The 25,264-nt window shown below is 43.1% G+C and overlaps 3 protein-coding genes across 15 annotated transcripts in view; 2 read left to right on the top strand and 1 right to left on the bottom strand.

The window, feature by feature from the left end:
• Nucleotides 1–4,264, top strand: part of tm4sf5 (transmembrane 4 L six family member 5) — a 6,238-nt gene extending 1,974 nt beyond the window's left edge. Inside the window, exons 2-5 of one of the 2 annotated variants that reach the window (XM_031850829.1) lie at nucleotides 149–229; nucleotides 1,249–1,391; nucleotides 2,624–2,816; nucleotides 3,801–4,264. In XM_031850829.1, coding sequence (XP_031706689.1) covers nucleotides 149–229; nucleotides 1,249–1,391; nucleotides 2,624–2,816; nucleotides 3,801–3,818 — 435 coding nt within the window. In that variant the 3' untranslated portion in view covers nucleotides 3,819–4,264. The other variant, XM_031850828.1, reaches the window with a different exon arrangement.
• The window catches only part of mettl3 (methyltransferase like 3), a 26,806-nt gene extending 5,665 nt beyond the window's left edge, over nucleotides 1–21,141 (bottom strand). For 8 of the 12 annotated variants that reach the window (XR_004212878.1, XR_004212881.1, XR_004212884.1 and 5 more), the window contains exons 1-12: nucleotides 21,039–21,141; nucleotides 19,834–20,021; nucleotides 19,291–19,743; nucleotides 18,961–19,136; nucleotides 17,969–18,182; nucleotides 17,650–17,837; nucleotides 17,315–17,353; nucleotides 17,121–17,229; nucleotides 16,590–16,655; nucleotides 16,385–16,497; nucleotides 13,873–16,301; nucleotides 2,598–2,837 (exon numbers count right to left, since the gene is read on the bottom strand). Coding sequence is in view for 1 of the 12 variants with exons in the window: in XM_031850826.1 (XP_031706686.1) it covers nucleotides 16,199–16,301; nucleotides 16,385–16,497; nucleotides 16,590–16,655; nucleotides 17,121–17,229; nucleotides 17,315–17,353; nucleotides 17,650–17,837; nucleotides 17,969–18,182; nucleotides 18,961–19,136; nucleotides 19,291–19,743; nucleotides 19,834–20,021; nucleotides 21,039–21,141 (1,752 nt within the window). In the remaining 11 variants the exon portion in view is untranslated. Of the gene's footprint in view, nucleotides 1–2,597; nucleotides 2,838–4,890; nucleotides 7,533–9,606; nucleotides 16,302–16,384; nucleotides 16,498–16,589; nucleotides 16,656–17,120; nucleotides 17,230–17,314; nucleotides 17,354–17,649; nucleotides 17,838–17,968; nucleotides 18,183–18,960; nucleotides 19,137–19,290; nucleotides 19,744–19,833; nucleotides 20,022–21,038 lie in introns of those variants that run through there. The other 4 variants (XR_004212886.1, XR_004212887.1, XR_004212885.1 and 1 more) reach the window with 4 other exon arrangements.
• A 313-nt stretch (nucleotides 21,142–21,454) lies between these two features.
• Nucleotides 21,455–25,177, top strand: ttc5 (tetratricopeptide repeat domain 5). The gene is made up of 9 exons (XM_031851074.1): nucleotides 21,455–21,715; nucleotides 22,817–22,949; nucleotides 23,047–23,258; nucleotides 23,396–23,546; nucleotides 23,662–23,753; nucleotides 23,847–24,050; nucleotides 24,246–24,460; nucleotides 24,564–24,708; nucleotides 24,792–25,177. The coding sequence occupies exons 1-9, from the start codon at nucleotides 21,653–21,655 to the stop codon at nucleotides 24,909–24,911; spliced, it is 1,335 nt and encodes a 444-aa protein (XP_031706934.1). The 5' UTR covers nucleotides 21,455–21,652; the 3' UTR covers nucleotides 24,912–25,177.
• The last annotated feature ends 87 nt before the right edge of the window (nucleotides 25,178–25,264 follow it).

The following is a 25,264-nucleotide window of genomic DNA, read 5'->3' as shown; positions in this document are numbered from 1 at the left end:
ACACACACACACGTTATATATATATATTTATATATATAAAACTGTTAATGTGTAGCTCTACAGTATTATGCTTTTGAGAAACTCTTGCACTAAACACCACTTGTGCCTGAATGTCTTGCTTGATGAATGTTTTCTTTATTTATTTTAGATGCTGTGTCCGAGCTGCTCAGCTATCAGGGCCGGGGGCAAAGGTTGCTGCGGAAATGGCTGCTGTGGAAATCGTTGCCGGGTGAGCCTATGCCATATGAAAGATTTACATTTTATATGCCGGTGTGGGGACCGGACTGATAACGATGGGTGATGTCATATCAAATACTAATGCATTACCTGTACTTTATTAGTAATTCACCATATGGACAGCTCCATCATGTTATTGTACGATTATATTCACTGTACTGTGAATTACTATTCAAAGTCAATACTTTTTTGGTCATTATATTTGACAGAAGTAGGGCTATAAACAGTATCAACTTGTTAGGAACTAGAATGCTTATTGTGGAGGCATTTTCAGTGAAGTAGTGTAATCTAATCTTAATTTTTATATTTTAATTGTAATTTTAATTGTAATTTCACCCCATTGTTGTTTAATTATTTTTTTATATTAGTTTTTGTTCAGTGTGAAGTCAATCATGGAATCAGTAGTTTGATGAAACAAAAAATACCCACTCAAGGTCCACTTCCTTGCTTTTCTAGAGGCCTTCAACCACATTTCACTGTCTTTCGCCATCAAAAGCCCTGAACAAAACTAGTCAGTGGATCTTTTTAGTGTCAAATGTATATTTTCTGGTTATTTTACATATGTTTGTATTCTTATATACTCCTAAACTTACTGATATTTAAAGATAAGTGATAAGTGAGCCATAAAAACAGAAAGGAAACTCTACCATATTACCTTTAAAATACCGTAAAAAATTTAGCTCTTTCCACCACTGGCTTGTATTAAATATAGACACTTCCTGCATCTTATTCAATTACAATAATATAAAATCTTTCCACTTATGAAACCAGGCTGCACAGGAGTGTGTTTGTGTCTTGTTTGTGTCTTTGTGTTTGTGTCCCGTCAAAGGTGTTTGTGTGGTCACATTGACAGCCTTAAAGAGCAACGTAGGCCTACTTTAGACAAGGAAAAACAAATGACAGACGAGAAAAGAAATCCTCAAAAAAACGACCGCCTGAAGAGGGAATCAGCGATTAGGGCCAGTAATTCACAAATGTCACATAAACAACATGTTCCTATCTCTCCTTTAGATGCTGAACTCTGTGTTCTCCTCTGCGTTTGGCCTGGTTGGAGCGATCTACTGCACCAGCGTGGCCTCTGCTGGTCTGGCTATCGGACCCAAGTGTCGGTTGGCCAATGGCGAATGGAAATACCCCTTTGAAGACTTCGGCACGTGAGTGTTCCTCCCACCATCACACATTTAAATGTGCATTTTCTTGACACTGAATCTCTGCTTCCATCAGTCATTGTCTGTGTCAGTGCAGCAGAGGAGTTTCAGTTCTTCATTATAAATATAACAAACGCAATATTATTTAAAATCCAGTAGGTGGCAGACCGGACCATCGCTTTCTGTGCAACCACTCCTCTTTCTTAGTCTTTTCATTGTCTTCTTGTCAAAGGTGAAAAACAATAATGTACAAAATCTTGATCATTGATCATGTTAAGCAAAAGATTATGCTTCTTGGCTTTTACAGTTAAGGAACATATAATGTAGTAGATACATTTGGCTCGATATCACTGAAGATAACACGACTGGCACTTTAAAGCATTTTACGAGCTTAGTCAGGTAACACTGAGTCACCTCATCGGGTGATTGGAACAAGCATTAATAAATATGAGCATGCTGTTAATATGTAGGCTATTGCTGTCCAGTTTAAAGGGCACCGGTGGTTAAAGGGAGGGAAACATTAATGCATGGTGGGATATTAATGCTTAGCCTCAGATTGTCTTTCCATCAGCAAAGCTCAATTTCCCTTTTTTTTTTGCAGTTTCTGGTTTTCTATGTGAGGTTCTGCTATGAAGTCCTTTTAACTGTCTGTTATTTTATATTTTAGATGAATCGATAATAGAAAATAGTTGGTTGGTCAGCAGCGTATCAGTGTTATCATTTTGAATGATATTGGACTTCTTGCTTCTTAAAATATCCATAATCTGACAAAACAAGTGTTGTTGTAGAAGTTTGAAGCTTAGTTTAGCATAAAGACTGGAAACAGCTAGCCTTGTTCAGTCATAATATGTCCTCTTTACACTTTGGTTTTTGCATGAGTTAAACAAATGAGAACTAGCATGTTAATCAGTGAGCTGATATGCAGATTTTGGACAGAAAGCTGTTTCACCCTGTTTGCAATCATTTTGTAACAAGTGAATGTCACTTTTCTCCAACAAAACCACTCTTATTTTCTACAAGAACTTCTCTCTTAACTCCTCGCCTTTCTATTTTTCCATGCGCTTTCTTTCTCCACTCCTCACTTGTTCCATTCACCTTCTCACGGACACATTTTTCCTCAACTCAGTCATCACACCTTTTCCTCCTGCATCCCAAACTCGGCGTGCCTCACACATATTTTGTATTAATGCTGTGTGTGTGTGTGTGTCTTACGCTCTCCTGCTCTTCTCCCCTCGCAGTGGTAATGGCAGCTACCTTGTAAACCAGACCATGTGGGCAATCTGTGATTATCCCCACAACGCAGTGATGTGGCACGTCGTTCTGTTCTCCATGCTGCTGGCCGTGGGGGTGGTGCAGCTGGTGCTCTGCGGCATCCAGGTGGTCAACGGCTGCTTGGGATGCATCTGCGGGGACTGTCGCGAAAGCAAAGATGTAGGTGAACAAGTCCTGAAACTCCAAACATAAAAAAAAGTACACTGAGTCAGGAGAGGATGCATACAACTCTTTGTAATGAGTGTCAGTACTTCAGAGTCCAGGAGGTCATGAAAGCTACACAGAAGGATTTGGAGCGGCCACAATAGGGGGAAGCAATAAAATGTGAAACAATTTTATCAAACGAGAGTACTGCTGGGAGTTAGACAGCCACTCTTACAGCTTGTTGAATGAATAAGTGGTGTTTTGATCTCTATCAGGTCTGCCACCGATGGAAAACAGGAAAGAGAACATGTGATGTAGTTTTGATCCTGTGTTGATAAAGTGTGCTGTTCTTACACTTTTATATGTAGTGCAAAAGCTGTTTCCTCTTGTTTCCTGTATTTGTGCTAAGCTAAGCGGCGGTTGGCTGTAGCTTATGTATCGTACAAACACAAGAGTGGTATCAATCCTCTCATCTTGCTCTTAACGAGAAAGCGAGTAAGCGTATTTCCCGATATAGTGAACTTTTCTTTAAAAGGAATTGGATTTTTTAAATAATAAAGTCGGGATAACTTTCCCCCTCAGTCTTTGTGCTAAGCTAACCTACTCATATGACTATTGTATGGTGACTGATCCATGAATAAGTAAACTAGCAGCTTGGCAGGAAAACTTGGAAATGTTTAATTTTGCACACGCTCATTTTCTACACAGGTTGAGCATTAAAACAGGGTTGAACATTTAACGAGGACGCTAAAAAGTGTTTTTGCTGACTTGTATTTGGACTCATTTCACCCTAAAGGACCGTTCAGGATTCACATACACGACTGCACCATATTTGTAACTTTTCTCAGAAAATGACAGACACGTCCACTTGTGTATTGTACCAACAAATATCTACACATTAACATGATGCTCACATTTATTAACAGCTCTGTCATTCATCTGAGAGCTTGCTTCCTGTCCCAAACACGAGATAAACATGCGACTTCTGTCCCGTTGCAGGATGAAGGCGGATTGTGAACGTGAAGAGGATGGCCTGGTAGTAACCCACTGTCACAAGGGCCGGGACGCATTTCTGCATTTAATACTTTGAGATGAAACAAGTTGGGGTTTTCTTTTGAGACTCTTTTGTCTCCCACCAAGTCTGCATCTTATGGCTATTTTAATTAAATCAAAGCCGTGCTCAATTTTGTTTGAATTGTATTCTAGCTGATGGTCTGTGTGTATCGCCTGACCTATATTTGGTTGAATTGGTCATTAAAGTACTTACTGAATTTATAAGTAATTTCCAAACTGAAGACTCCACACTGAACATACTGTATGGATCAAAGCCTGATTGTAAATAACTAGTTGCCTTTGTTTAAAGTGCCTCTACTTGGGTTATACTGTATATCAGGTGAATGTGACACAGGATATATCAGTTCTCTGTGACTATCAACATTAAAAACTTATTTTCCTGATCAGTTTTTATGTGAGCTTTGCTTGTTTTTTTTTCTTCATGCTGTGCTTCCCCCCCCCCGAAAAAAAACACTCTGATAAATACAGCAACCTCTGCACCAACCATGTAACTCTATAACTTCTGCAGAACCACTGTTAGTATCTCTGTCAATTACTCACCTCATGCTGTGCCCACGTCGCCAGACAGCCAGATCTAACAGGATTATTGAGCTCTGAGACAATGTCAAAGGTCAGAATGCCCCCTGCGGACGTTGCGAACACTGCAGCTGCATAAACAGTACACAGTCTGGACGGGCAGCGCCTGTTAGTGTACTGTAGGTGCAGGTTAAGCTCATAATCTTTCGCTGTCATGGAGCTGCTTCGTGGTAATTGTTACCTAACTTTTAAGTTAAAAGCCTGTGGCAGAGCTGCACACTGGTAAATATAGATGCCAATCAACCCAGAGCTAAGGCCATGTCTCCTTGGCAGTGCAGATAAAAGATGAGATCTCTGTGTGCAGCCAGGTGATTAACAATTATGCCTGTCAGCTTTTCTGTGTACTTTGGCGACCAAACCGTACAATTTCTCGCAAATGTCAAGTTCCTGTGTACTCATACTTCCAGGACAGAGAGAGGGGGGGGGGAGGGGGGGGGTGGTTGTGTAGCAGTGGAAATAAGGGCTATGCCCAACAATGAGACCATGTTAGCTGACTGATTGGCTGGTGGTGAGCAGCTCTCTTATATAATGCACAGCACAAAGCGAGGAAGGAGCATAAGTGAGAAGAATTTGGTATAAAAGAATGGCGGGACAAAGGGAGGAAAACGGGAAGGGGGGCCCCGTTCTCAGCCACTTCTCATGCAAACCGTGGCCACTCGAAGAATCCAGAGAGGAAAAGAAAGTGCTGTTTGATGACACAGTGGACAAATACTGATGAAAGTCCATGCATGAACTGAGGGAGACTTGAGAAACAGAGAGAGGCTCCTCAAGAGGGAATAACAACAAAAAAGACGGTTATTCAAGCGCTAAATTCCGCCTTGTGCACTTGTTAGGACCCTGTGGTGAGGCCATTATTTAGAAATGTACCCAAAATTGAGCCCCTCCTCTCTGTTTTTCAGGCTTGACTGACAAAACAAAAGAGGAGACAGATGGGGAAAAAAACAGGGGGCCATGAAGCAGAACTGGCCGGTATGGGCCGGACTAGCGAGAGACGAATTGGGACAGAGCAGGAAAACAGCACAAATCAGTCTGTGAAATACGAAAACAACATTATTGAACACACAACTCTACAATGTCTTTTCACATCTGTGGAACTCTCCTCAGCACAACAACAACCTCATTTAAAAGCAACAGTCATGCTGGCAAGACTCACACATGTACGTAAGTGATAACTCAGCAGAGTCCACCACCCAATAATTATCCAGCCACAGTACGAATGACCTAAGCACAGCCACAAAGTACAGTCAGGCACATTCAGCAGGTTTGTAAGCTTATTTACCCCTCTGTCCGAAATCAATCAATTTGAATTAAAAGCTACATTTTTACCTTTTACTTAACTTTCCGTTTATTCAATTTGACTTAAACATCCCCGTAAAAGCATCTCGGTGTTGCTTTTACATGTGATGCATCAATAAAATGACTTGATTGCTCACCACTCTGCACTGATATTCAACTAAATGAAAATGAAATTTTTATCGAAAAAAAAGCCTGGAAAGTATGAAGATGGAGCTTCTTTGTCAGGTCATAATTTGAGTTGAACTGGCTGGAAGTTCTGCTCAGCTAACAATTGCTTAAAGATGCTGACAGCACCTGTCTGTGTGACTGGCACTATATCATCATATAACACTGAAACGTGATATTTGACACCTGGACCGCACATTACCAACAAGACTGTGTGTCACTTCAGATCGTCTGCTTACTACACTCAGCATTCCCAGCTGATCTACATGGTATATGTAGAGGATACAACCATTAGGCCACTTCGCCCGCGCACTTCTGGATTATTTCAATCACAGAGAACAATAAATGTGAAAAACAAGGAATGGTAAAGAAGCGTGACATGATGTACAGAAGGAGCGAGCTGAGGAGAATAAAATGGAGGCTGGAGCCAACCTCAGCCAGTCAGTCGTGGTCCCGGCTCCACAGAGGCATGCCAGCATCAACAGAAAATAAACAACATTGGTGTGGGAATGTCCGGACCTCTGAGGGGGGAGGGAGGGAGCAAGAAACAGGGAGCTGGGGACAAGTAAACACTCACACTGTGGGAGGAGCACACTAGTTTGAGTCTGCAATGACTTCATTTTTGTTTCTTTGCAATTGAATCACCTTATCTTGAAATACTATATCAGGGCAAAGGAGTTACTGGGTGGCTGGAGAGACTTGAGGCATCTTAACATATGTCCTGCATATGTTGTTTTCAGCAAGATATGAACCATATACTGTAGATGAAAATAAATCGAATTAGCATGCCATGTAAGGCAGTAAGCGCACAGAATCTCATAAAGTCCTGCACACTGCACTCATAAATCTTTCTAATGCAATGTAAGATCATGAACGTCCAGATCAGTAACACTGATGATCTAAACCAGCGGGCTTTCAACCTGGGAGTCTGGACCCTGTAAGGCGTCACCATGCAAATCTGAAGGGTCGTGAAATGATTATGAAGATCATATCTGCCTTTATTTAATAGCCAACAATATGAAAGTGACAGTAAATGAAGGTAGAAAAACCTTTGCACCCTGGGCTGCACTTTTTGAATGAGACTCATCACCCTCCTGCTTTTTGAAGTTGTGGCACTTTATGTGAATATCTCCATTTGTGAGACTTCACTACACGTTTTAATGGATGTCTTTCACCTCAGACTAATTTTAGATCACGGTCGGGCTACCTTTGACCCTCGCATGTCTCTCGTTCGATCCGTTTCTGTCTGCACGTCGGCAGTGCTGCTATTCCCGTCTCTCGGCTCCAGTGGAGCAATGGCAGCGAGGGATTAAATTGCCAAAAATAATTCACACAGGATGATGTCAGTATAACGACAATATCGCTTTCCACTCGCCATCCAGTTTGTCCCCGGGATGATATCACGATGGCATTGAGGCCAATGGGACAGTTGGGAGTGGTTCGGTTCCTGATATCGGAGCCTCCTCCGCACAGGGAGTTACTGTGTTGCCTCATCATCATACTCGGGCTGCTGGCAGACTGGCGAGGGGCACTTGTCACCTTACAAGGAGAGGAACACCGCAGAGGGACCACTTCACTCTCTGTGACGGCGTGACAGCAACCTCAGTGCAAGTTTGGAATCTGCCGCACATAAAAGAAAAGGGCCGTTGTTTTAACACACTTTCCTAATCCCCAGTTTTCAGTTTATGAAATGCTCATATGGGACGTTAAAAACATTCTAATCACTCTGAAGTAGGTCAAAACAAAATCCTAATTGTAACAGAATATTCATCAGTCTCAACAGTCAGAGCAAATGAATCTTGTTTTATGTTTAATTTAAAAGCTACAACTCTGCTCAACTGCTAGAGTCCAAGTCTGCTGCTCTGCTGTTAATCATCCGCGCAGAGTCGAGATAAAATTAGAGACAATGTCCCACCAAACCATGTCTGTCCTTCACCCACATCCGCAGGTGTAAATGTGTGCATGTGAGCGAGCTCATGTGTCTCTGTCACTATGCCGGGTGAGATTTATTAGCTGCCGTGAAACACGCAACTTGGTCTTGATTAGATGCTTTTGGCCCCTGGACATGAAACAAGCCACAATTACAATGAATTATTATTCAATATAAATAATTGACTTGAATGACTATTGTTGGACGGTGCAACAGGACACAATCTGTGCAGGCTTTCGGCCTGATCAGATTACATCCTTTGAATGTTCATCTACAGGAAACAATATGAAAAACGACTGTTCCACGTAGTCACAGAACAGAATCCGCTTCAGAAGTGTTCCTGCTGCTACACAGGCGGTTTCCAGGGTGATTTCTAGCCAGCCGGCGCAGACTCACTCTGAGAGCTCATCTGGGTGAATTTCCACTCTGACGAATACCGTCCAATCAGTGAGCTGCCCTCAGTAAGCCTTAAACCTTGAACCAGAAAGCTAACAAGCAGCAATAAACCATCCAATGGGCCAAGAACTCTCCTCTGACTATCTATCTGTCTTTACAGAGAGGGTTGTGTGGGAACCTTCTTGTTCAGAACTGTTTGCCAAAGTCTGATTTTAATTTCATCTCCAGGTTTTGCCTCCTGTCACAACATGACAAGTGCTTTGGTTTCCAGCCAACGAACATGGAGATCACTGCCAGTCCTGGCTTTGGGTGCGACTTCATAGTTTGATGCTATTCAGAACATTTTGACGCTATAAGCCAATTGTGTTTGCATGTATTATGCATTGCACGTAATCATATATCAGCCAGCAGGCTATAACCAGTTCTGCATGACTCTGTTGTGCTGGGTAGTTGCTGGAGGAAGCTACACGTGGTCACACCTTTATTCTTAATAATTTACTTCTAACAAATATGTTGTTCGCTTCTTTTTTTTCCGGCTCACGCTATGTCCATTTCCAGAAATCTGATAAACATGAGCCATGTGATTACACCGAAGTGTTGATTCAGATCTTAGCTTGCGATTCCGTGCACCGCAGGTATACGTTTGCAGTGAGAGGGAAATCTATGTAAATGAAAATCCGCTGTGTAATCCATGGGGTGGCTTTTGAGGGGCACCTGCTGCTGGCTAAGTCTTCTCGGTATAGTGTTGGTCCTCAGACTAAAACCCTCTCACTCTAAAAGTATAGGAAGGGATTTCCTCCACAGCTCAGGGTCTCACTTTCTTCAATGCTCAAACACCGCTGTCTCATATAGCTGCATGTTCATAGAAATAAGCATTAAAAACTGAATTACACATACAGACGTGCATAACTTTGAGTTTGGGCCACTAATAACACATTTGCTGATTTAAAAGTCCACATAAATTGAATGGTATATTCCCATAATAATGGTGATCACAATAATTGTTAAAACTCTTATTCAACATCTTACAAAACTAAAAAAAGAAAATGGAAATACATTTAAAAACAGCTAAGAAACACAGCTGATGATGACCTCTGACCTCTCAATGGAGCTACAAGAAGACAGTCATTCCATGGATGAGGTCAAATCCCCTTGATTTTGACCTGTTATCACACTTGACTTGAAGGAGTGGCTATTTATACACCAAGCTATTGATGATCACATTTTGTGTGTTATCTGTATCAACAAATATGTGAACGAGGTAGAGGCAAAACACAGCAAGGCATGCAGGAGGAAGTGTGTGCAGCGTGTGTGTGTGTGTTACGTGAGATGATGGGCGAGAGGCAGCAAACGAGGAAAGGAGAGTCAGAGGGAGGGAGAGCGGACGGGAGGAGAGGCGGAGGGAGGGTGAGAGAAAGTAGGCGTGTCCTCCTCTCCCTCACCATGCTCCGGGGATTAGCTATTTAAAGTTCCGTTGCTCCGCGCCACAGAAGCCTTTTTCCATGCAGCCAACGGGGACGCAACAGTACGGGCAGCGCTCCGAGGACGTGCGTTTTAACGAGGGAGGCCACAGATGAAGTAAAGGGGAAAAAACCGTGTTGGGAATTATCTAAATCATCCTTCTTCCGGTGCCCGTCTTCACTTTTCTACTTGTTTATTTCACCAGGTGGGTCATTTAACTCATTTAAACCTCGAATGAAAAGGTATTCCTACGCTGGGTGCACATAATTGGCCCGCGCGTCTCAAAAGGGCAGGAGGTGTGTCAGTGGAGGAGGACTCCTGTTCATGAAGAAGCCACTCTGGCACGCGCACACACAGCATTCTGCGCACTTGTCGAACTTTATTCTGCACGCCTGAATACGCCATGCTGTGCTCTTTAACGAGCCACCGTGCCAGTTTAATTGGCATCTCTCATTTATACGCAAGTTAAAAAAGTATCGTATCTGCAGGTTTGACGTCACACTTGCATGATGGTAGTTTCCACTTGTGTCACTTCAAATGTTTACCCACCTTTTAATAGATCGATGAGGGAGCCAGAGCGGTGCGTGTAGTGCGCTGGGTGAAAGCTAAGATTAGCCTGTCTGGCGCAGCTTTTCATTCAACCTTTCCAACCGCGCGCGCACAGAGGCTTCCACCTCCTGCACGCGCATCTGAAGGTGTGTTAATTAGCTAAATATGACAACTAGTGGTGGGGGAAGTTTTTTTTTTTTTTTTTTATAGTACAAGTTAGGGACCGTACCAAAGTTAATAGGGGGGGGGGGGGAATCATTTTTTTAAAATGTTGAAACTAAAACTGGTATAGTTTGACTTTTGGGGGAAGTATGGGGTGTGTGTTTACTGTTTTAAGCCTTCTTTAGCCTTATAGTGAATAACAAATAATTACAACAACAAAAACAAACTTTACGTAAACAATATAGGCTACAGCCTTTGTGTCGGGGTTTTATTAATGTGCACGATGGGCTCACATTAGCAGTTCCATGAAGATATTAAGGTTTAAATTGAGCTTGCCATACCAATCATTTTAAGAGGAATGTTCAAAGAAATCATTCATAACCGTGGCAATAATCACAAAGTAAGTATTATCTGCCCGTCTCACCACTGCAGCAACTTTCATACAGTCCCTAAAAGTTTTGCATTCTAAACTTTCTCCTTTTACAGTGTTGTACTATACTACTTAATTATTTTATTGCTGCATTAACCTGTAAACTGCATGTTAATTATGTATTGGGTGCAGCTAACTTGAACTACTGTATATTGTGCTCAGTTTGATATAGAACAACAAATTCAAGCATGTGTTTCATCAGCAACAGTTTCATCAGTAAAGGAACTAGAACTGTCAAATAATTGTAGTAGAGTAAAAAAACATAACATTTGCCCCTGAAGTGTAACAAAGTAATAGTTTAAAGTAGCATAAAATGGAAGTACAAGTACCGTAACATTTTATTAAAGCACTATTTGAATAATTTCCTCGAAGCTCTATAGAAACACCTTAAAAGCGGCTTTATCCTCTGGCTGTGATGAATATTAATGAAAGCGGATTGTATGCTGCTATTAATGGACACACACATTTGTGCAGGTATACGTGCACAGAGTGTGTGCGTCATCCAGCCTGGCAGGCCTGTGTGAGGCTTTGTGTTGCAGGCCGTCTTTTTCTTTATTTTTTATAAAACCCCAAGGACTGACTGGAGAAGGGGGCGCTCAGGGGGAAACGTGGAGCAGTGGCAATATTGTTATCACATTACTGTAAGCATATGTGCTCTGCTGCTTTCTTTGCTTTCTTTAACATTGTTTACAAAGCCGATAAGAAGCTAAGTGTGGTTCGGTGGCTTGGAGAGAGAAAAGTTTAAAAATGTTTGAATACAGGGGATCATGCTCAGCAAACAAGCCTTTTACCTCTCCCTGCAAACACACACATGCACTCAAAAATATGAACTTGCAAATGTTTTTCTGGAAGGATTGCGCAATTTCCAGCTCCATTAGTGAGCCGCCACTGATTGAGCAACTGAAAATCGCATTATTCAGGTTATGCATGTTGCTCACATTAACTGCCCGCAGGCTGGAGCTTCCAGAGAAACGCATGAAGAGAGAAAGAGGTCGAGGCACAACTTCATACTTCTCTTTCTCACTTAGATCTTCATTCTTGACCCACGTCCTTTCTATTTCTTCTACTTCCTCTTCTCCCCTTCCTCTCCGTGGTCAATGTGTCTCTGTGGGTACTTGGGCGTGAATGCAGGAGTTTGCCATCTGAGGTTGTTTTTCTCCTCCAGGCTCCTAAGCTGCTGCCAAACCTCCACAGCCAATCATGATCTGGGCCCAAAATTCCTCACCACTGACTAGGGCCTCAATATTGTGTGTGTGTGTGTGTGTGTGTGTGTGGAACTGCTTCCCACGCTTGCTATATTGTTGATTCTCAAAGAATCTATAGCATGGTTGTAGGAGGAAACTAGAATGATTAAACTAGGGGAAACCATTGTCGGTCAGTACTGTCCCTTTTCTCGTCCCGTCACAATGTGAGCTATACTGTGAGGTCTCATTTCACAGGCAGGACCTCTACATTGAGCTCAGCATAATGGAGTCACTGTGTCTGGAAAATGGGATAGGATTTCACAGCCACACCTGAGAGAAAATTAGACGGGAGGTGCATTAGATGGTTAAGAAATGGACGAGAAAAAAATAAAGCAGCTTTTGTGTGAATTTATCCAAAAGAGAGACTGTGAAATAAGAGATGAGGTTTTCATTTATTTACCAAAAGTCTCCTCTGCAGCCTGTCTGTAAGCCACAGCAGCTGTGACTGTATGCGTATGTGTGAGCTGTCACGTCTCCATGAAGCCGCCTCCCTGAGTGAAGGAGCACGAGGAATCGGCAGTAAACAGTGTGGGGGGTGGGGGGTGTGTCAGGCAAACACTGTTCTTTATGTTGCAATCACAGTTTACTGTTTGACAACAGATATCCAAATCTTTCTATCTGTGATCAATGAACAATGAGGCTTAGTGCTTTATCGCTTTCTCATCAGACTGAAATAGGCGTTTTTTTCAGACTCCGAGTCTCTTTGTGGTCATTTTGAGCCGTTTTGTGGCCGTTCTGCATCTCTGTATGGTCGTCTTAATGTCTCTCACCGGTTGATTAGTCTCTTTGTAAGACTTTTGCTCCTCTTTGTGGCTGTTTCGCATCTCATCATGGTTTATTTAAGTCTTTTTGTAAACCTTTTGCCTTCATATGTGGTTGTTTTGGATTTCTTTTTAGTCCTTTAGTCTTTTTGCAATTTTGTGGTCATTTTGCATCTCTTTGTTGTCGTTTTAATGTGTCTTAGTGGTTGATTAAAGTCCTTTCTGTAATTTTGTATCACGTCGTTGTTTTGAATGTTTTTGTAATAGTTTTGCATCTCTCCGTGGTCATTTTGAGTCTTTGTGGTCATTTTGCATGTCTGTTTTGATTTGAGTCTTTTTGTAATGATTTACTTTGATCCTCTAAAGGTTATAAATAAAAGTTTAGGTCATTTGCAGCAGAAACATTAAAGCTACACAAGTCTTAACCTAAAACACTGTTACAATATAAACTTTCGAGATAAATAACCTCCCTACGCTCCATTTCACCTGACCCATTCCCTAACCCGATTAAGACTAAAATAAATACCTTTTTTCCCCCCTCGCTCTCAGTAAATGCAGCTGAGTGCTGGCGTGTGGCCCTGGCTTTATCATCATTCAGAGGTGCCACAGATAAGAGGGACAATCCTCTGGGAAACTGAATTTGACTGATTTTGTTGCTCAATGAATCGGTTCTACCTGCGGCCTCAGATCAACGATTGGGTCTATATTCAGACCAGATCCAGGTCTAGTAACCCCTCACTGGAAGGCACACTGCTGGGAGGGAGAAGTCCAGAAACAAAAGCTTTTAAAATGAAAACAATAACTTGCACACATCACATGACCTCTATGTAATCCGTCTGGTTGTCAGGAGAAGGCTTAATATGCGTCTGGCCCATTGACGTCCTGTTCCGGGATTAGGCGGTGTTGACGAGGTAAATACTGACTGATTGGTGGTTGCTGGGTCACGGTGCTGTTGCGTTACATTGGTCGGCTTGCGTTACGAATATCATGACGCTGAAGCGCAGGATCATAATTCAATTAAACTGACCTGGTGATGAGACGAGGAGCTGTCAGCAGGCACTCAGACATGCTCTCCTTGTGATCAAGGCAGCTTGAATGGAAGCTATCGGAGACGTGAGCTTCCTGCAAAACATTTTGGACCGGACTCTTCACTCCCAATTTGAGAATGTTTTTCACTTGCATTGTAGGATGGGTTTACCTCTGTTCAAAAGCTCGTGCGTTGCCATATTTTTAAGTTTTTGTTCGCATTTGTTTGTTTTTATGCTGCTTCTCTTAAACTTAAGTCTCTGTTCACTCCCCTCTCTCTACAGACATCGCTGCCATGGGTGTGAAGATGCTGCAGTGTTTTCCTTTCTACAGACGCTGTAAAGAGCGCTGCAAGAGCAGACAGTGCCCCCCAGCGGCAGGTGAGGAGCAGCTACACATTCAATTCAATTGTAGACCAATTTAAAAACAGCCGTGTCGTGACAGTATGTCCTCACAACGCCCGACTCTCTGTCCATCTTCCACCTCTCAGTTCCCATTGAGGAGATGAAGCCCCGCCTGTGCTCCACCACGTCCTGTGGTAGCGACAGCGAAGGAGCAGGAGGCCTGAGTCGCGGCTCCCAGATCTACTTCTCCACCAAGGCCAGGCTGTCGTTTAGACACCAGCTGGACAGCAACATCAACGCAGTGGACGCCACCTACTGAGGACGACGTGAGAGGTCTGGAGAGACGATAAATGGATTCCTGTACCTTCGATTTTCTGTCGCCCATTCGCGCTTGGACGCTGTGGCGCAACCCCGGGAGCCCGATGGCCGAGCAAGAGCATCTGTGGTCCCCTTTAGATGGGATCAACAGCAGTGTGCACAGCCACAGTGTGCAATCAAACCCCTCATTGTTCGCTGCCCACAAAGAACTCTCTATGATTAATCAGACTCAACGAGGGACCGGGGAAAAAAGACTGAAACAGACGTGGTTTTCAATTTCTGTGCATTAAGGTTTTCCGTGGATCCACTGCCCAAACAGTCACAATACTGATTGGAGAAGAGACAGACTTGTTTACAGCATTCACTACCAAAAAGTGCATAACTTTTTTTATTGTTTTTTTTTTTTCTGTTTTTGTTGGCCAACTTTGTGGGAAAAACCTGCAGATTTGTTAATTCACTGTTGAGATAACTGAGTGTTTCACAAAGCGAGATGAGGGAGTTAACCTTTGAAGTATGTGGATGAATATCTGTAGCTACACCGCATCATTAGCCACCATCATGAGTAGGGCTGGGTACTTGATACTAATAACCGAAATAACCCAATAACAAGTAGTATCGGAACTTCTCCAGTCAAACGATACCCGCATCAAATCCTTTTTGTGCTGAAGATCTAGAAAGAAAATAACTTTGTATGGTTTTGCTCGCAGCCAATCGCTGCAAGCGTTCTTTGACTCAACACAGTCTGTTGTGAGGTGGAGCGCGGTGTGTTTCACTGAGTTGGCAGTTTAGCGTGCTGAGATGCCACCACAACTCTTCAAAGGAGGCTGAATCACACTGCCCAGATAATACTTCATTGTACAGTTACTTTTAATAAATATTTTGATAATTTGAACACTTAAAATGTATGAAAATCATTTGGATTTTGGTATCGTTATCACTTTAATGGTACGGTCATGTTTTGAATGACACCCAGCACTAATCACGAGGGACATATTACGAAACCTATTGACATTTCTTATAACCAGGAATGTACTCTGTTACGAAACCCCTGTACACTATCAGAGGAGGGAGCACAGCAGATGTGTTTGCCTCTAGTTAGTTCCTCCTTTGAAAGCTTGAAGCAAAAGTTGTTCAGCTCACTCCGGCTAATTTCTTGTCTTTAATATTTTATAACTGAAAAAAAAAAACCTGATTTCATGTGATATTAAAATGTTTAACTTTTTAACAAAGCTTAACTGGTGAACAGGTTTCTGTATTTGCCTGAAACACACATGACTGTAAAGTTCTGATCCCGAATGACAAAAATGACGAAAAATGTTTGCCCTTTGATGCAAAAACCCTTCGAAGTTATTCAAATCTACAATACGTCAACACAGTCTCTTTATTCTTGACTAACAAAATAATAACTAAAAATGTACATTAAAAATGTCTCCTGTGTTTTTGTTGATGGTGGATGTGAAGTTTTGCAGAATTAGATTTGGGGATTACACACTAATGTACAGAAACAACACTTTTTACATTTCTTAACCAAGACACAGACAATGTATCTTGTTCACAACATTTATTTAAGAAATGAGTTCACTGGTATAAAAAAAAAAAGTCTATTGACAAACTTCTTCCAAACCTGTGACCAATGATTTAAGCCATCACTGCTTGTGTTTGGGGTCAGGGTTTGGAGATGACGCCATCTGGATAGCGGTTCTTAAATCGAGCCACGACATCAGGATCCAAGAGATGAATGCCATCAAGCTGGTTCCCAAGAGTTACCCTGGAAGTGGGACATCAGCACATTTAACATATGCAGAAGAGCTTCTTGGCCTTTAAATTAAATTAAAGCGTGATGTGTGTTACCAGTTGGGCTGGACGTTGTGCGGTCGACCGAAAAGCTCGATCTTCCTGGTGCCGGGCGAGAGTCTCTCTATCATGCCATAGATCTCATCTGGTTTGTGACTGGTGGAGCGGACCTGGAACAGAGAGTTTGAAATGTAATGAAGAGATGGAATCTTCTTCACGCTGGAGAAATCATAAATACACGACCAAATGATAAAAGATTTACCTCGGCCACAATTACGTCGCAGTCCAAACCTCGGTTGAATCCCTGAGGGTTTCCCTTTACGCCCACCTGAGGAGAAACAAATGGTACGTGTTACATTTCAGGCAGTTATATTTCACAATTTTGAAAGCCACATTTACAAAGAATGAGCCTGTAGCAGCTCAGCATCTCGCTTCAAATCACCTTCTGGCTATTTGGCGGATTCTCTATGCCTTTGCACGGCAGCTGGACGTCACGAAAAAGAATTGCAGGATCACATGTCACACAAAAATCCACCTCGTCAGGCTTCAAGTAATGAGTTTGTGGCGAGCCAGCCAGTCATGTAAGGAGCTACTGGCAGCTACTTGTACCTTACGAAACAATGATGGTGGCTCCTAAAGAGGTTGGCGTACATGGACAAGATGTCTTCTCTCACTACTAAGAATGAACATGCAAAAAGTAGGAACTCTTGGAGGCTAAACTCCTTCAGCTCAGAGCTTTGCAGTTTCATGCAGGCTCACTCAGTATATAACAGACTGTTACATACAGACATACCAGACAGTGCTCCTTCCCGTGGTTCAGCCAATGGCCGGTCCTTCCCGTGCGGATGATTCTCTGCAGCTGGTTGGTTTTCACCCAAATGATTTCATCGGCTCGGTCATAGCTGAAAATAAATACATAAATTTAAAAAAGGAGTCCTAACAAAGTGGTGGCTTGATGCTAGCGGATGCACAGAAGGAGAGACTCACCCCCAAAGACTGAGACACTCTCTGCCCAGCTCCATGGCTCTGTAAGAGAGGAAGAGAAGACACAACGATGTGTGGATGTGCAGAACTAGGTCCCTGCCTCCTATTATCAATGTATTAACATGCAGGTTCAACCTGTAAAACAAGCGTTTGTGGGTTGTAAGTTATGAGAAATCTGACTCCTACTATTTAATTTAACTTAGAGAGCTTGAACTTTTGGGGGTGGAAACTTGAAGAATGGGAATAGAGTACAGCCAGGCGATCACTGTAAAACAAAGAGAGAAAACTGTACGGCATATCCTCATGTTTAAAATGTCGGTTTGGATCGTTGTAGTTACCTGCCGGTGACCCAGAGGAAGAGGAAGCCGTCGTCTTGCAGGATGGGGATGTTGAGCTTTCTCATCTCGTCGTCAGTCAGCGTACCATAAGGCAGCTCCATGTGGATGTCCCACGGAGGGTCGGCCATCACCACAGCGAACTTACCGAGGATGGACACGTCCAGGAAGCGGATGTCGCAGCAGATCCACTGCAAAGGAAAAAACAGAAAAGAAAAAAAACACAGCCTATGTTAATTTCATAGCCAAAAATATCAACATCCATCTCTCTCTCGCGCGCTGGTACGACCGTCGGTCCTCATCCGTCCTCTCTCAGCCTCACCTGTGAGGGGAACAGTTTGCCCACGTTGCTGTCGGCGTCCCCTGCGCAGAGGCCGAGCTCTGTGGTCCCGCCCTGGGGCCCCAGCAGGCTCCCCTCGGCCTCCGGAAGGCTGTCGATCTCGTAGTGGACGTACTTGCAGGTGTCCATGTGGAAACACGTGTTGAGGAAAGAGCAGTCGCCAAGGCTCTCGTCCGTGTGCTTGTTGATGATGCGACTGAAGGAGATATTATGCATCACGAATCCAATCAGCAGCATAAACATAGTCGTGCAATGTCATCATTATATTTTAACATCAGGTTTGAATTAAAAAAACATCTTCTTTAGCACAAAGGTTGAAATACTGGAAGGCAAATACAAATGTAATAACCCTTCATGCACAAGTGTCAGTCAAGTTTATTAAATTTGAAATTTTATCCCCGAGGCACACATTCTTTTCCTAACTCAAGTCCACTTGAGACCACTTAAACACGCTTTCATCCCTTTCAGATTGTTCAATTTCAATAACTTGCCTGAAAGGAATGACATTATCAAACATTTCACAAGGAAATATTCAAAAACAAACAAAATTGTTTGTAGGAGAATCTGTTTTTGATCCCACATCTGATTATAATGTTAATGGTGGTTTCCCGACCACCGTTAGGGAACCATTACCACAGAGCATCATTCAGAATGAGGAGAACCTCCACAAACTATATACTTTGAGATGAAAACAAGATGCATTCTCCTTTTCAATTTGATTAAAATGAAATCATAATGTAGCAGTAAGCTTTATTGAAATTATTAGCATGAGGCGAGTCATCGTTTTGCAAGAACATTGTTCAGATTTGGTGTTTCTGATAGTAGTATGTTTTAAACTTTATTTATAGTGACCTCTTCAGGCCAATGGGGGTATTTATCTGAATTGATTAAAAATCTGTTGCCGCTGTGAAGAGTCTGATAGAAACATGTTATCGTGTTGGGTGATATAAAAACAGAGAAGAAGAGTTGCTGACCGGAAGTGTAACTTGGTGCACGGCTGCGGCGTGTCCCCGGAGCGCACACACTCCTCTTTGGTCCCGTGGTCGCAAAACTCTTGGACCTGAGCTCGGCCGCGAGATCGGAACTTTAACACGATGGACTGCTCCTTGGCTGTGCTGGCGTTAAGCAGCTCAAGAATCTCTCTGCTCATCTGGACATAAATGACATTATACCCGTATCAGTTATCACACCTCCAGACTATCCTGCTTCACTTACACGTCGGTGAAAATGTAACTGTAATAGAATAACTCTGGGTGCCGTAAGAGACGAGGAGAGATCTTGGTCGGTCTCCTAAACCTTCCTACCTTCTTGCTCTGCTGCTCTTTAGTGGACTGTTGGTTCAGGAGACTCTCTATCTCCATGTCCATATGGGACGACTGGCTTTTGCTGCTCCTGCCCTTCTTATCGGCCCCGCTCCCTGAGGCCGAGGGCCCCCCCAGCTGCAAGGAGGAAGCCGGCGTCACAGAGGTGAAGGAGGTGCGCGGAGGAGAAGCGGAGCTCTGAAGTGAGGGCGACTGGCCCGGAGCTCTTTTGTGGTGGGTTTGATCTTCTGCTTTTCTCTTGACTCCGGTCCGCTGGGCTCCGGCCCCGGGGCCGATCATGGCCCATAGTTTTGTGTGGTCCACTGCTACCACGATTGAGGGGGAGGAAGTAGCAGAGGAAGAGGTCGCGGTGGGCTGCCGGACCTCGATGAGCTCCTGAGCAGAGAATTTCAGCAGCAGACTCTGGATGCTTCCGTGACTGACAGCTGATTCAGACTGTGAGCAAACATGAAGGAAGAAATAGAAAATATGACGTTCATATAATACAGCCACGCTCAACACAACATTTCTGTGACAAAGACTCACGCTGAGTTCATTTGTGATGGCAAGGGAGTCCGTTGGCATCGAGAGACTCAGATCAGAGAGATATCCCAGCAGTCTCTTCTCTAGCTCCGGGTCTGGTGGTTTTTCCGTCTCCTCCTGAGTGGGGAGCGGAGCTGTCGGAGCCGGGCTGTCACTCCTGGCTGTGGATCCCTCTGTGCTGCTTCCGCCATCTGACAACAAAGGTTAACACCCTCCTTTTAAAAAAAGGGTTCTTCCAGATCATTTATCAATTGTGACGATGTGAAATCAATTACACAAAAACATTGAATTCCAGCCTGCTATTAGGCGTTTCACCTGGATGTGAGGAATTTGCTCAGAAGAATAAAAAGCATAATGATGAATTTTGGTGCAACAATTTTCGAACAAAGGGAAATTCCTTAATTAAAAAAAGCTTTCAATGTTTCCTGGACATCTTGTAAAATACATATGTTGACTAATCTCTCTCTAATTCTATTTTTAATATAGAAACTTCACAGTAATGAAACACTGAATAGTCAGTCTTTCCACAGTTGATGTGAAAACACACACAATGAGGCAACGTTACAGCATGTTATTGTAGCTGAGACTATTAGTCAAACAGGAAATTAACCAACAACATTTCCGATAATTGATTCCCTCATTTTCCATTAATTTATCAAGCAACGGGGAAATAATAAGTTGAGTTTCTCAAATGTAAGGATATCTGCTTTTCTGTGTTAATGTCAGTGAAAGTTGAACATCTTTAAATGTTAGACCTCTGTAAGAACAAAACGATTGGACAAGTCATTCATTAAGGAATGAATCCCTGGTTTCTTCTCAAAAGTTTCACAAAATGAATATTTGCTGCTTTTCTTTCCATTCTGTGATCGGGTATTAAGGTTTTGGACTATCAGTTATAACCAGGGCTCTGGGAAATACTGATGGACATGGGACTATTTTCTGACGTTTTATAGACCAAACAATTGCTCGATTAATCGAGAACACAATCGTCATTTTCATTAATGATGCAAATAATTAGTTACAGCCCTTTAACTACCAAACAATAATAATAATAATGACAAAACATGGGCATTTGTCTTCATTCCTGACCATGTTCAGACTCATAAACTACGTGATTAATCTGATAAATACTCCATTGATTACTTAACAATAAAAACAATGGTTCTTTGCCGCCCTGCTGGTAACCGCTCTCTCTGGCCTGACCGTACCGGAGGACAGTGTCGCCGGGTCTTTCCTCCGCCGCTGCAGCCTCTCCCGCAGCGAGTCCAGCTGCTTCTTGTGCGCCTGGATGCTGCCCCACGTGTCCGACATGACTGGATTTCAACAACGACGCCGCTGCACACTGAAGAGAATCTAAAACAAAAGTTGATCACTTGTCCGCCTTGTTGACGGCAGCGAATAAATGCATGGTCCGTCCCGAAATGGCGTCCGAGGAGCATCTTGCGTGAGAAACGTACCGGTTGACTGGTGCTGCGTGAACGAACCGTCCTTGAGGTCGTGTTATCTGAAAATAAATAAATAAAAATACTTTCATCAGCCGGTTCGGAAATATATGTCTTAGCAACGACTATTAATTCAATTAAAATATATATTTGTCGGATTCATTTTGGGTACGTACTGACTACCCCAACTTCCGGCTTCCGGTAAAATTAAACGCCCATTTCCTCTCTGCTAAAAATAAAATTTAATTCGCGCTATTTCTGTAAATAAATGTTTTCTGTCATCATACTATGATTATAGCATTATATTTAATACTCGTGACGTAAGTTGGCGTACTTTTACTCCACGCGCTACGTTACTAGGCTGTTTCTGCTGAGCAAAGATGGCGGAAGACGAGAAGAGTGGCGAGCCCGTGAAAGAGAAGAGCGAGCTGCAAATTATGAAGGTATTTGCTCTCGGTTATTCACACGAACATTCACTATCTACGAAGTGTCCGAGCCCTCGTGTTTTGTTGACTTTTCGTGAGCGCAGCGTCGTGCGTGTCCTCATAATTTGCTCACTGGACGAGTCGTTACTACAACAACTGCCCTATTTAACAGACCTCATCTAGTATTCAGCCTTTATTTCTGATGCTGTGTCGGGTGTATGAGTGCCCTGCTTCTTATTCTATGGGTAGAATAACTTCTAAACTGTCCGGTCATCCAATCAAATCGCCAGAAACATGATTTATATGCATGCTTAGCTTGCATCTGTCCACTTCTTGCTTAGTCACATATTGTCAGTGTTCCTGGCTTAATGCACAAAAGATTGACACTAGAGATGCACTGATATGTTCTTGTAAATCGGTAGAAGGTTTCATACCTTAAGCATCCCTTGTCAATAACATTTACATCATTAGTACAAATGCAGATGCATTTGTAACAATGGACACCTTTTAGAAATGCCTATTGTTAAGATAAACCTGTATTTCATGTTCTGTAACAACAATGGTAGCTGTTATTCTCTCCAGTATTTTAGCATTGTGCTTCCATAGAGTCAAAGCAACAGAGGCTCAGACATCATGACTTTTAGACCCAATTATGGGTCAAGCAAGCATCCAGAACACTGGATCCTACAATTCCCATCATGCAACTGAATAGATTCTTTCGCGAGACCCTCTCTGTCTGGTTGATGCTCACCTTGATGCTTAAAACTCCAGTGTTTGGCAACAACTGCAGATTAGATAATGTGGATCTTAATGCACTGTTAATGCTTTAGATTTTGAATATTAATTATAATTTTTATGAAAGATAATAATCCAAACCAAATACTGCCATGGTTTCAGATTTGACCGTTTTTAATGCGTGATTTACTATTTTGAAAAACAATCACAAAAGTGGGTATCACACTAACAGTATTCTCTTATATTGGTGTATCATTAATGCACAATAGCCGCCCCAGTTTTCTTCACCAGCTCAATATTGTACTGTGAGAAATGTCCCTTTTGATCTATTTTTAACTGTTAAGAATTCTCAACAAATACAACATCTCCCCTTCTTCATCACAGGAGCTCGTGGATGAACTGTATAACTTCAGAGATTGCTATTTTGAGACTCACAGCGTGGAGGAAGCTGGGAGGAAACAAAGCGATGTCGCGCAGGAGATCCAAAAGACCCTAAAGAAGGTGGAGGAGAAAGAAGGTGAGTGCTTCATTCTAACACGACAGCGCTTCAGTCTTTTAATCTTCAGAATATCGATCACACTTACCGTATTCTCTGCGTTTACGATTTCCCACAGATCATTTTAAACACAAAGCAGAGTTTCTGCTGCAGAAGGGTAGGTGTCTGAATGTAGCTCCAGACTTCAGCACTGTAGCGGAGGAGTGCCTTTCCCGAGCTGTGAAGCTGGAGCCTGGCCTGGTCGAAGGTTGGAACACATTGGGGGAGCAGTACTGGAAAAAAGGAGACCTGATGGGTGCCAAGAACTGCTTCACCGGAGCCTTGCAGCAGGTACATTGACAACAGTAAAAGAGATGGACATGTTTTAAACGCGGTGAAGCATTCTGACCACTCATGTGGAACTTCCGTCTATGCTCGGTTTCTATTATTAACTCATCTGTCTTGTGCTTTTTCTGCCACCGCTGCAGAGCAAAAACAAGGTGTCTCTACGCAACCTGTCCATGGTGCTGAGGCAGTCTCCGGCGGCAGACAGCGATGCACATGGCAAGCAGGTGCTGAAGAGTGTGGACATGGCCCGACAAGCCGTCCAGCTGGATGTCACAGACGGGACGTCCTGGTGTGAGTAGAGCGTCTGGGTACTACCAGCGAGCAGAGGACAAGAGTTAGAGGAAAGTAATGATTGTACAAATGATGCGCTGTCCTAAAATTGTCTTTCATGTTATTGTTTTTACAGACATCCTGGGAAACGCCTACGTGTCCCTGTTCTTCACCTGCGGACAGAACCCCCAGTTGTCTCAACAAGCTCTAAGCGCCTATGCGCAATCTGTGAGTGCTGACTGAGCATTAAACATGTTAAAAATCTATCGGCACTAACTGCACTATTGTAATGTTTTTACTCCTTCTCTTCCTCATTCGTAGGAGAAAGTAGACAGAGCGGCCTCGTCTTACCCGGAGCTGCATTTCAACCGCGCCACGCTGTTCCAGTACGAGGAGATGTTCGGGTCTGCACTCGGCGGCTACAGCCGCGCCACGGCGCTCGACCCGGGCTGGGAGGAGCCTCCAGAGAGAGAGAAGCAGCTGCTTGTGTACCTGGTGAAAGTCACAGAACTCATACAGAACAAGGTATGGAGACCCTACAGCCCATGGTGATGTCTTTAAAGGCCTTGTTTATTCAGGTCAGCAGTCCAAAACCCAAAGATATTTAAATTGCTGTCATAGCAGACGTTGACATATTTTGATCACCACAAGGTGGCAGCAGAGCACAGCCATATCTCCCTTTTCTTCCGCTCCTCACTTTCCGTCTCTCCATCTCTCCAGGGGAAGGTGAAGGCGCGTCGGTTGAGGACGATGCTCTCTAACCTCAGCACGTCGGCCATGGGTCCCTGCTCCTCCCCTCAGTTTCGATCCCCGACCGGCCGCGTTGGCAGCCTGGAGCCTCGGACTCTTTCCTCCCTCACGCACGGTCACAACGTCGGGATGGCCGCCCTGGGCAAGGTGGTGTTCAGCCTGGCCTCAGAGGGTCGCATGGCCTTGTGAGTGCAGCTTATCTTTTATCATTAATAGCTCTCGTAATGTACACGCTTAGATTTTTGGAGTGATGTTGTAAAATCTTGCACTCTTTTTTTTCGCCTCCAGTACATTTGGCATGGTGGACAGCGAGGAGTCATGTATAGTGGTGATGGTGTACAACACAGCGGACAGCTGGGGCGTCCTGATAGGAGACACTGTCGTCATTCCTGAACCTCAGGTCAAACGGAACAGCATAACGCATAAAGATGAGGTCTGTGTTTCACGTGTGCACTTCAAAATGTGAAGACGTCTTCCTAATTAGTCTCTGACTTTTACATTTCTTCCCTCCGGCAGTCGTTTGACTTCAGAAGTATACGAGTGGACTCTCCTCTGCTTCTCATCGTCAACTGCAAGAAACAAAATGCCCAAAGTCAGATCGCCGCCTCCGTCAGCTATAAGCCCCAGAGCGAATGAGCCGAGCGAGCAGAAAGTACAGCAAGAGGACCAATTTGTTTTTCTTGGATTTTGAAAGAATTTGGATGATTATGGATGTTCAAAGTGTCTGCCTGTTTTTATGTGTTGCTTTGTATATAGGTCACCATGTTACTTTGTCTTTAGATGGACATTTTGTTTATATTTATAAATAGTTATTTTTTGTAAATTAATGTACCTGTGATGATAATTTGATGTCAGAATTGTGATTTAAGTTTACCTTGAACAAAAATCCTTTTTATCCTGAACACATTGTTTGTGTGGTGTCTTCAAACAGCAGGTTTCAAATGTTTTTTTACTTTTCATATTGGAGAAGCACAGCTCTTAGTAAAAAA

The sequence above is a fragment of the Anarrhichthys ocellatus genome, unplaced genomic scaffold (genome assembly GCF_004355925.1).
Source record: "Anarrhichthys ocellatus isolate YVR2014 unplaced genomic scaffold, GSC_Weel_1.0 scaffold11, whole genome shotgun sequence".
Classification (NCBI taxonomy): domain Eukaryota; kingdom Metazoa; phylum Chordata; class Actinopteri; order Perciformes; family Anarhichadidae; genus Anarrhichthys; species Anarrhichthys ocellatus.
The sequence above is the reverse complement of the archived record's forward strand: the minus strand, read 5'-3'. Positions and strand labels throughout refer to the sequence as shown.

Bases quoted from the DNA above. Each gene is read 5' to 3' on its own strand.
- ttc5 (XM_031851074.1), top strand. From the start codon at position 21,653: ATGGCGGAAGACGAGAAGAGTGGCGAGCCCGTGAAAGAGAAGAGCGAG. The intron at 23,259-23,395 runs GTACATTGACAA...CCACCGCTGCAG, and splicing joins TCACCGGAGCCTTGCAGCAG to AGCAAAAACAAGGTGTCTCT. The intron at 23,754-23,846 runs GTGAGTGCTGAC...CCTCATTCGTAG, and splicing joins TAAGCGCCTATGCGCAATCT to GAGAAAGTAGACAGAGCGGC.